The sequence below is a fragment of the Maylandia zebra genome, linkage group LG19, assembly GCF_041146795.1.
Source record: "Maylandia zebra isolate NMK-2024a linkage group LG19, Mzebra_GT3a, whole genome shotgun sequence".
NCBI classification, from domain to species: domain Eukaryota; kingdom Metazoa; phylum Chordata; class Actinopteri; order Cichliformes; family Cichlidae; genus Maylandia; species Maylandia zebra.
Window position 1 is genome coordinate 7,116,508 of NC_135185.1, and position 11,789 is coordinate 7,128,296.

General features: G+C 41.7%; 1 protein-coding gene across 7 annotated transcripts in view; it reads right to left on the bottom strand.

Annotated features, from left to right (window-relative positions):
- Nucleotides 1-367: 367 nt before the first annotated feature.
- fgfr3 (fibroblast growth factor receptor 3) overlaps nt 368-11,789 on the bottom strand; it is a 66,773-nt gene continuing 55,351 nt past the window's right edge. For all 7 annotated transcript variants that reach the window (XM_076877261.1, XM_076877259.1, XM_076877260.1 and 4 more), the window contains exons 14-18: nt 11,559-11,681; nt 11,082-11,152; nt 6,373-6,510; nt 5,440-5,545; nt 368-5,133 (exon numbers count right to left, since the gene is read on the bottom strand). In XM_076877261.1, coding sequence (XP_076733376.1) covers nt 4,969-5,133; nt 5,440-5,545; nt 6,373-6,510; nt 11,082-11,152; nt 11,559-11,681 — 603 coding nt within the window. In that variant the 3' untranslated portion in view covers nt 368-4,968. The remainder of the gene's footprint in view (nt 5,134-5,439; nt 5,546-6,372; nt 6,511-11,081; nt 11,153-11,558; nt 11,682-11,789) is intronic.

The window sequence follows — 11,789 nt, forward strand, 5'->3', positions numbered from 1 at the left end:
GTGACATGGATGTAGTAAAGTCTCCAGTGACTGTGTTTCTTTGCAGCAACTTCTTTGTCTTTGTTAAAGTCTTGCATTTCATCCCTCAGTTATGTAAGTTTGCGTAGAAGGGAAAAGTCCCGCAATCTGCGTCTGTACTGACAACGTTCAGACGAAACAACCTGAGACAGCGGGCAAACAAACATGCTGACATTTGTACTTTTGTGGTATTTTAGCTCCATTTCATTGACATACACTTCCAAACTTCTACCATGAATCATAAAATCTGTCTGGGGTTTTTTTAATGTTTGACTCGTTTTTTGCCACAGGAACAGTTTGTTTTTGCAAATTCATACTCTTAGCGACAGACACACTGCTGACAGCAAATGCTATTATATTGTTTATTGAAAACGTTTTTTTTTTTTTGACAGCATAGTTTGTCAGGCACAGAGACACAGAGAGAGAGAGAAACTGAGAGAGAGAGACATAAAGAGAGAGTTGTGGAAAGTTGTTTTGTTTGCTCAGAGGGGGTGTGATGGTGGAATGTTACAGAGGATTCACCATGAGCAGAACAGGTACGTTACAACAAAAGCTATGAATTACACACACGCTAAAAAAAAAAAAATCAAATAATGCCAAATGGTTAGTTCCACCTTTCTATGTTAGAAACATGAATACAGAGGGAGGAAAAATAAATAGTGCGGGATTGTGAAAACAAAAATAAATCTGAGGATAACTTTTGCAAAAAAACACAAAACCCCCGACAAACAAACCCTGCAGAATGCAAAATGGCGGCAATAAAACAAATGCATGAAAACGATACTTACAAAACAGCTCTACTCGTGCATACTTAAGCAACGTAAAAGCGCATTTCAAACTATAAATTATGCTGGACTAACTCATCGCGAGGTTAGAACTATATGAAGCGTAGAGAAAAATGAAAATAGTGCGGAGCTGCTTGACAACTTACTGAAAAAAAACAATCCACGTGAGAAAGGACGTGAATGTTTGGGTGTAGTCGTGCAATATAGGGAAGGAAAGACGTATACTTAAGATGACACCCCTCTCCCTCCCCTCCTGATCGGAAACGGGAGAATAAATAAATAAATCCGAGCAGTGACCGCAAGCGTTTAAAGGTCAACGCGTGACTGTAAGTACAGTAAGAGTTGCTCCCTGCTGAGGCTGTGGGGGTTGTTCAGTTTAGTAGCAAAGCAACCATATTCACTCAAATATATGTGTTGTTTTTAATGTGTCGCAGATACTTCTGCACAATAATACGGAAACGTCTCCACTAAAACTCCCGATTCCGATTTTATTTGAATTGTGAAACACCGTCACATTTGATAGAAGATTTATTATCTTTAATAGATGTGTTTGACAGGTTGCTGAAATCACATGACTCAAAATCAAAACCGTGGAAACGAGGTCCTGGTTATTGCCAAAAATGGGACACGTCTTAAATACAACACATTCATTTTAAGAGTGATGAAACAGAGAGAGCCCATCAGTGTCAAGAGTAAAAAGCTCGACATGGACACAGAAATAACATGAAAAATAAAAGATAAACTATGCCAGGAGCAAATCCTGATGGGGAGCATCAGCATCTAGTACAATTACTACTCTACATCATCATCTTCTTCTTCTTCTTCTGGCTCTTTAATGAATAACAACACTGAAAAACTGAAATAGTTAAGAATAAAAATACTCTCACCATAGGGAAAGCTTTTACCCAGCATGGAAGAATAAATACAACAAAACATCATCTGTTTCATTAGATCCATCCAACCTTTTACCGAAGTGCCTTTTTTGTTTGTTTTGTTCACTTGGGAAAGAAACGAAATAAAAAAATCTGGCTAATAGTTGCCCGCTTCTAGTGAGAACTTTATTTTGGTAATTATACATTCAAAATGTGATCAAAATGAACCAATGTCCTAAATTATTTCCAGGCACTTTACAGAAAAGGGCCAAAAACTGTTCTGAAAACAGAAATAACTACGACTTTGTGTGGCTGCTCACTATGCAAAGGCCTTGTTTCAGTGCTCTACCAGTGAAGCAATCAATTAAAATATGAATTTTCACACTTTAAAGTACTTCAGGTGAGGTGAGGGATGACCACATGTTTAAAGTCATCTCACACACTGAAGCGAGGCCTTTGCAGAGCGGCGTGTCTGCACCTTTTCCATTTAGCAGCGAGTAAAATGTGTTAGTGAACCCTTCAATGCCACTTGAACGTCGCTTTCCCTTTTGTGACTTTTCTGAAAACAGATCCTGTAAACATTTCAACGCTTTTGCTTTTTTGGGGGAGGGAGGAGTCGGCTAGACAGATGACTGCATTAAAAAAAAGAAAGAAAAACAAAAACAAAATAAAAAGATGGATCCATCCATCTTGGAAATCCCATGATCCTTCCCTGCACGTGTAAACCTCTGCCCGCCTACATTCACCAGTGCAGTATTTGGTTCAGAGATATGAAGAATTTGATAAAATACACTTTTAAGACTAATTTGGCACTTTTCTCAACAAATGGAAATTGAAGAAGGACCCACCACAGAGTCTCATTCAACAAACCAATATTTATATATTTATATATATATATATATATATATATATATACTGTATATATAGTTTCTTTTGTTGCCGTGTGATCTGTAAGTCGCACAGCATGCCTTCATTTCAGTATTAATACTACAGAGCAGCGATAAAATCTCAAGCGTTTGGGCAGAGTGTTTTTTTCCCCCACACTCAAGCACAAAAGGACAACAGCTTTACATTTCTGCCTTCAAGCTGATCTTTTCATCCGTGAAAGTGTACACAGGCGCTCAGAGTTTTGAGACTGAAGCTTGTTAGCGCTGACCCTGTGACCTTTACGAGTTAAGCAATTGAAGCCTTCAGAAGCATGTTTAAAAAAAAAATCCCCCTATAATTACGTTAAATCTTTTCAAACAACACCAGCTACAGGCGATGCAACTTGAATTCCTCTTTTTGGTCATTTTTAGACTACGAAACAAGTGACATTTAACAATTACACATGAAGAAGCCCATTTCTAACCCTCATCGTAGCTGCTAATCTTAACCCTAACCCTCTACAGAAAACTGTCAATACAGGCTAACACCTTCATGTTTGCAGGTGAGATGTTACTCTGACACCAGCCTTTGTGGTCAGATGTAAAAAATGACTATAATGCCAAAACTTGGAAGAACAATTGATCCAGATGGCTGCCCCTCTCTCAGCCTGGATCTAGCAGAAGTCTTCCTGTTAAAAGGGAGTTTGTCCTTCCCGCTGTCGCCAAATGCTCGCTCTGATTGTTGGGTTTTTCTCTGTATTATTGTAGTTTCTTCACCTTACAATATAAAGCACCTCGAGAAGACTGTTGTGATTTGGTGATTACATAAATTGAACTGAAATAATAGAAGCAAACACATTAATCTTTTCATGGCCTGAACAGTAAAACAGTCCAAACAGGAGGATTTTTTTTTCCCTTACAAAGGGTCTGAAGGCTTCTTATGATTCACAGCTAGTCATTGTTGTTGATGTTCAATATGTGTTTAAGTACTAGAAGGTCTCCCCGGTACGCATCTCCTGCTTTTTCTTGCCCAGCAAGAGTGAATCGTCGCTTTGATACGGCAAACGCTAACTTTTCTAAACCAGAACTCAGAACTCATTGGAAACATCAGGTTCTCCTCAGCAGGAGCCTTCAGCCTTCATGAGTCCTCCTCCGGCAGTCAAATCGCACTCTCTCGCTCTCAAAACAAAACAAAACAAATCATCTTCGTGTCATACATTCTAAACTGTAAACAAACCAATAAAAAGATGGATCAGAAACCAGAGGAGTCTGCCAGTTGTGAAAATAATATCGCAGTTTGGTTGTAAAATAAGTTACAAAAACAAAAGGAAAAAACCCATTGAAATAGAAATCTTTGCGTACAGTACTAAAAATCCTAAACTAGACCTTTCGAACTTAAGAACCACATGTTAAGTCTATAAATATCTTTACAAATATACACGTTAATTACTCAAATAAACCTTTTCTGATTAAGTGTTTTACACGTTCATGACAGTGTCTCCTAGATTGCAAAGTTTCCAATCCTAAAACAATATCTTAAAAAAATGTCATTTTTTGTCTTTTAAGTACACGGCTGTGGACAGCATTATGATACATATTTGCATTTATATATTTACAATAAATCACTTTGTAGATACATTTTTAAAAAACCCCTCATAACCTCGCTGTTCTTATTACTGAATGGCCCTGAAGCTTTGCCTCATCTTTGATGAGGAAAATTTGTTCCATGATTATCACTTTTTCTTTTTCCCAGGAAGCTAAAATGCGGATGATGGCGTACACGTTCACGAGGAAACGCTCACGTGATCCTCTCTGTTGCTGAACGTCTTCTAGTAACTCTGCGGAAGAACAAATCCTGTCATTGAGCTCACGCTGGCTTTGCTGGTATCTCGTTCATCAATTTTCTTTCACATCGCTTTATTGCGATAAAAGGGCTCCGTGTAGTAAAAAAAAACAAACCGAAAATTGGAGGACCCCCACCCACTGGATCACCAACAAGTCACTCATCAATGCCCTTCATTTCCTCCTCCTAAATCCAGTCTCAGGAGGTTTAATCCCAGTAGGCACGGAATGGTTTCACCCCACAGATTGTCTGTAACAAAAGACTGGCCCGAGTACAAAAATATAATTTCATTTCTGAAAAGAAGAACACAAACATGGTTCAACGGCAAGAAAAAAAAAATCCTTCAATGTTTAAAGAGAGTTCGTGGGGATGAGGAGAAAAAGAAAACACGAAACAGAGCTTTGTCCGAGAGTTTAAGACAAATCAAAAAGAGCTGAAGCACTGTGGAAGTATTGCATGCTGAGTTTTCTTTTTTTTCTTTTTTGTCCCTCTCCGTATCTTGAGGTGCTTGAGTCAGTGAGCGGTGATATTTCTGTCACAAACTGTGAGAAGAGGTTAATGTCCGACCTCCTCCGGCACAGGTTTTATGTCCTAATCACCCCGTTACTGGGAAGCTGTTTGGGAAGACAGGGCTCGTCAGGCAGCGGGTCGTGGGCGAACACGGAGTCGTCCCCTGAGGAGCAGGTGCTGTTGGAGTCCTGACAGGTGGGCGAGTACTGCTCGAAGGGCACCGACAGGTCCAGGTACTCCTGTCAGAGGAGAGGTCAGAGGTTAGACTCTGGTGTCACAGTCAAACTTTTTCACTTTTTGGTGGTCAGATGATTGGAAAAAAGTTTAGCGTATTATTCCAGGTCTTCAGAATATGAAATACTTTGGAAATGTTATGCTGCTTTACATTGTTCACTCGCATGCAACTTTAAAAATACACCCAAACATCTAAAGAATCTCTCATTGCGACTCTTTAGCAGTGTTTTTATGGTTGGGTGACGCAATAAGCTGCGTGTGCTTTTATTTCTGGTGTTGTGTGTGTTCTGCAGCTTTGCAGGGAGACTTACGTCTGTGGAGGTCATTGATAAAATCCGGTCGTGATCTTCTACCAGCTGTCTGAAGGTCGGCCTCTGCGATGGCACAGCGTGCCAGCACTCCCTCATGATCATGTACCTGGAATCCCAACAGCGAGGATTTAGTCACACTGCATCTCGTTCACTACATTCTCCGGTCTTAGATGGACTGTTTTTACTGTTTCGGTTTTTTTAGCAGACTAGACATAACACAAAAGGTCCCTATTAGGCTCATTTCCAGCTCCTTATTTTTATTCTTAGCTTTGAGTGATTCACAGTTGAAAATGATCTCATATCTATATTGTACAGGGCCATTTAAGGTTTTCAGGGTTTTTTTTATCATTAACTTGGATTCCCTGGATCTTTTCCCGTGTTGTAGTTGTGTGTCTTATTTTGAAAAAAATATTTACGTGTTACCAGAGAGCATTAAGGGGCAGAGAGGAGGACGTTACTCTCTTGTTGGCGCATTTCAAAAGGGGACGCTGCTAATAAAGTTACACAATTACACAGTAAATTCTTGTTTATTATTATATTTACAAAATACCACAGTTTTCGTCCTATCATATCATTTTATTTTGTTGTATTTATCTGTGATGGATCACGGGGACATCTAAAACCTGCAGGACACCGGCCCTTGAGGCCTGGAGTTGGACACCCCTGCCTTATACAAACATATTATGAATACAGTATTTTAATGACAGAACAACTCATTAAAACATCGAAACCCTCCTAACAAAAAACACTTCAAAAAAGAGGTATAAAGTTATGGCTTTCTGGGAATGTCAGCAAATGTATGACAGTATGACAGATAAACAGAATATTACTGAGGAACATAACAGGGCCCTGGTGTAACCTGCTGTTGTTTGGCTCATCTGGACAGCCTCCTGTAAACAAAGGCAACACACTTATACTCATGCAGACACCTACAGTTCATGGGTGCAGTTGGCAGGCTTGTCCATTCGATGTCCTTCCTTCAGCAGTTTAAAGAGTTCTTCCACTGGGATCCCTGGGTACGGCGAGCCTCCCAAGGTGAAGATCTCCCACAGCAGTACCCCATAAGACCACCTAAACAGCAGCGCAAACACACGAGGAATATAGATCAGAGGTCGTAGCGACGCCGCGGTCTAAGGCAGTCATAGTTCACACAGATGCGCTCTGTCCACCGATCGATCTGTTTGAAGGAAAAATCGATCCTCGGTAATGTTAACTGCACTCAATTTGAAAAAATCCATTTGAAATTCTTATTGTTTCAGACAGCTGGTCAATATTTGTAAACAAACAAAAAAAATCTACTTCTCTTGCCTCAAGCAAGAAATAAGACGAGTAAACGAAAGAAGGAGATGTAATCATCAGTTCGTTGTTTTGATGGCTCAAGAAAAAAAACAACACAAAAAAACGAAGCGTGCACAAAAATCTTGTGGTAAATAGGCAGCTATTAACTATGGACGCAGATAATGATGTTTCCACAACACCAACACAGGCCTGACCTGAAGGGAGAAGCAGAGATAAATGGGAAAACTTATTATACAGCATCTAGCGTTAAAGCGCAGCTGCTATCTAAACCAAGCCATCATCTCTCTTTCTTTGTCTCTCGGTGGCAGCAGCTCCAATGAACCCCCGTATTATTTCTTAATGTCTAAAAAATGAGGGACAGTAATCATATAACGGGCAGTCTATTAACTCAGCATACTATTGTTTGGCTATTCGTCCAGTGAATCAGAATGAGTCCCCTCCTTCTATTGCAGCTCTCGCTAGGTCTAATCTAATTATCCGCGCTCTGGTCCAGAGGGTGAATAAATGAAAAAACGGCCGCTACACTGGCTTAGCCGGCTGGTCCTAAATCCGAATACGGCGCACGCCTGAGACAGAGAGGGAGAGAGTCGGATGAAAGCCTGAGAGACGACTGTGGTGAAAAAGAGACATCAATATTCAAAGAGAGGGAAACATGTCAACAAATCAGGTGTTCAGTGTCACAGCAGGATAGTCGGAATCAGAAGGAAGAGCAGAAAAGAGAGGCTGCTTATATTTATTGATGGTTGCTAGGAATGAATATTCACAGGCTATTAGGTGACTAACAGGAGAAGAAGGCAATGAAGATATAAACACTTCATTTGGGCACCTGCAGCAACGGGAGCTGACAGTCTCGGAATCTCAATGCAAGCATCACCGATGGCTGATTTAGTGAGATTTAGAAGGATAATCACTTTGGGGAGGAATGAATATAATCCTGCATTTGGTGTGCTGGTTCAATGATAGCTGTGGCAATATCTATCGACTTCAAATGTGTTCATCAATCAGCCCTGTTGGGCGATGAAAAGCCACTGAAAGTACATGTGCGAACAGACGAAGAGGAACAACGCTGCCTTAGTAGCAAAAAGGCCATGCTGCCACTACTAATTTCGTTAGTGGGGAACTCGTTATTTGCTTGGATTTTCTCTTCACCAATCATACCAAACCTGTTACTGACAATCTGGCAGTACTGCATGTGCTAGGTGGTTGGAGACGAGAGTTAATGAAAAGTCAGCCACAACTTTATTGGCTTTATTTGTTGCCCAAGCATTGCTTCTTGCTGTTTTCATATTCAGCACCGACTCTCTTCGTGACTTATACGGAAAAACAACATCATCTGTTTCTGGGGCTAATAATAGACTCTGACGAATGGTATCCATCTGTGATTTCAGTCCTGTAGACACTTTTAATAAAGAATATTTGCACATGATACCAATCAACACACCACTGATCGTGTATTCTTACAGCAGACATTAATAAACGTCAGCCACTCATATAAGCAGCGGCATGAGTCAAATTAAGAAAATGAAGGCTGTTAGAATATATCAGCGTCGCAATATAATGACCGACTTTGTTAAAGAAGTTTTGAGTAATATTGTGAGCAGATAAGTGCAAAATTATTGAAAGGCTTTTTCCCATGTGTCTTTTTAACATAGTATATCTAAACATACTACTTTTACTGAGCTATAGCATAAACCACTACAGGATGTGCTTTAACTCTGTAATGCTCAACGCTTGTAAAATGTATCTTTCTATTTATATACAGTATAAAAACTTCAGTAAGGGTTTTTAGCTGTCGCTGTGAAAGCATCGTGCCAACAAAAAGGGAATTGGTTTAGAGGAGGTGGACATAAAAAGTTATCAGAGGGTTTCCAAGTGTCAAGATTTGGAGTGAGAAGTATCACCAAGAAACTCAAAGAGAGCCACACCGTACAGAACGAGCCTGGCAGAGGTAGGGAGCAGAAGATTTCAAAGACTCTTTGAGAGAAGTGTCAAATAATCCCAGAACACCAGAACGCAAAGAAGACAATCGCACACAAACTCTGCACAGGAATGGACTGCGAGAAAAAGTCCACTTCTGCAGAAGAGAAACCATCAACCCAGACTCAACTATGCTAAGGATGACCTGGAGGAAGATACTGCATACTGGAAAAACATGCTTTGGTCAGATGAGACAAAAATAAAGCCATTTGATCATAGAGGCACTGCTTGTGTTTGGAGGAAGAAGGGAGAGGCGACCAACCCCAAGAACACCGTCCTCACAGTCAAACACGGTGGTGGGAGTATTATGTTCACAGTAGAAGGAATCATAAAGGAAGGATATGTGAAGATTTTGAAAGAAAACAGCAACACACGTCACTGAGGAGTGTCCCAGTCCTGGTGAAGTCTACAGTGAGTGTCATTGACTGTGGGGTGAACTGACGACCAGGGTCTGTGCAGGAAGTTTGGAGGAGCTCGAGAGATTCACAAAAGAAGAATAGGCTGGGACTGCTCAGGAGGACATATACAATTGAGTATCAGCATCATGGGGGCTAATAATTTTAATCCAAAGCAAGCCTTGGTTTTTGGAAAAGCTGTGCTAAAATGTTTCATAGGGAGACTTAGAATTGCATCTTCATCTAAAGATATTGACATTGCTTAATTCAGGCTTGGCCAACTCCAGGCCTCGAGGGCCGGTGTCCCTGCAGGTTTTAGATCTCACCCTGGGTCTACACACCTGAATCACATGATTAGTTCATTACCAGCCTCTGGAGAACTTCAAGACATGTTGAGGAGGAAATTTAGCCATTTAAAGCTGTGATGGAGCAAGGACACATCTAAAACCTGCAGGACACCGGCCCTCGAGGCCTGGGTTTGGACACCCCTGGCTTAAATGAAAAGAATGGCATCTACTCTATCTGTGACCATATCTTTGCTCTAAGCCTACCAGCATTACATTTACTGTTCTACTGGACATTAATTCGTTTATTTAGTTACAGGTAAGTTTCTTTCCCTTTAAAATCATTTCTGCAAACGTGTCAGTGCCAAAAGCTTTAGTCTTAATCATACCTGCTTTTACAACCCAGCTGCTTTTGGCCCACACCTTCCCCACCTTCCCTGCTTTTAATGGGCTAGTGCGTCACTGTGAAGCTGCAGTGAGATTTCTCCACTGCAGCTTTTATAGGCTGACACCTCCGAAGCTGTCCAAAATAAAATCCTCACCTCCGTGACATTGGCAGCGGCCGCAGTGCTGGCTGAGCCTCTATCTGCACTAAATAACTCTGGTGTTTGAAGTCGAAAAGAGAACTGGTGATGTTAATGACGACTTACACGTTTTCTTGAAAAATGAAAAATGTGCGAAAGGACAAAAATCCTATAAAAATGGCTCCCAAATGTTGCCACTGTGTTTTCTGCCTTTACAGCTGTAAATGAGCCAGGAGGGTTTCAACAAGCATGAATCTGACAGGAGAAACAATATGCACTACAGTTTTTTCATTGTTTTTTAATTGATTCGCCATCATATTTCCTATAAAAAAAAGGGGGAAAAATAAGAAATCATTGCGAGTCAAAAGTCAAGGTCCCCCAGGGTGTGTGAGAGTAAACTGGCTTCAGAGCGACTACTGTATAAAAGGAGGAGGAGGAGGTTTGGCGGGAGGATTGACTGTGTAATCCAGACCTGCTGAAATAACAGAGAAGCCTGATTCTCCCCTCGGCCTGTTCCCAGTCTAGTGTAATCACACGGCGAGCCAGTGTTGACAGGGGCCTGTGTTTGGCTTGGATGGCTGTGCTGGGGACACGGCGTCTGGCTGTAGCCGGCGGGGCTTGGGGGTTGAGAAGACGTTTTGGGGTGGGGGGTGGTATGTTACAGCTACTGCAAGGCAGGCCGCCTCGCCTCCTCACCTTTCTTCTCTTGATCGTGGCCAACACGGAAGCAATCAGAGGTTGTGAAAACTGTCTCTGCTGCCCAGATTCCTTTTGAAGTGCTGTGGGGAAAGTGCCCCGAGGGAACACCTTGTGATAAATCCACTGACCCTCTTTATCTCCTCCTGCTCTGGGGCAGGTTGGATTTTCACTGATAAAACAGCACTAAGATGTCGGGACTCTGTTGTGTTCCTATCTCTCTCTGCTGTCGTTGGATAGAGATTAAAAGAACAAATGCAGGAATGCGCCGCGGCTAATACGCGAGAACCTCGGGGGTTATCAGGTGAACCGCAGATATTTGGAAAGGGAATGTTATGATTCCATGTTCGCACACGGTTGATGCTAACACGCTCAGTCACGATATTTCAACACCCGGATTCCGCCGGTGCACTCGCTTACACGCGACTGGGCAGTTGGTATGTGACGGTTAGTTTGTGCAAACTCACACATCGCTCTGGTGCGTGTAGACCCGGTCGAAGAGAGCCTCTGGAGCCATCCATTTCACGGGGAGACGACCCTGAAACAAAGGAGACAGAAACGCTTGGGTCAGCAGAAGCACTCTGTACGGAGCTGACAACCAAACACTCACACAAACACACAAACTTCAGCCTAGTCACGCTGCCACCACCACAGCTTGAACTTCAGCTAGCTTCAGAAATCTGATGACCATTTCGGTGCTTCATTCGCAGCAACGCCTTTGCTTGAAAACACATTCATATCAACACTGTGGAATCCGCGTATACACTTTTAATTTTGCTCAATCTGCTCAATTCTACTTTTGAGATGCGACCCGACCGTGACACTGAAAGAAAAGACTTTCAGCCATATGTAATAAGCTGCTGCTGTATTCAATACCATCCCATCGTATCGCTTCAAACACATAATATTTTCCTAAAGGACAGCACTGAAGGAATGAGCCTCACATTTGTGGTCTTTTTGTAGTAGTCTATATTGTGCACGTCTCTGGCGAGACCGAAGTCGGCGATCTTCATAACGTTGTCCTCCGTCACAAGGACGTTTCTGGCTGCCAGGTCTCTGTGGATGCACTGAGGGAAGAAGAACAAATGCATCAAACACACGGCGCATTGCACTCACGCATACACGCAAATATACTGAAACACTGATGCAAGTTGACAAGTTTTATTTTGCACTAT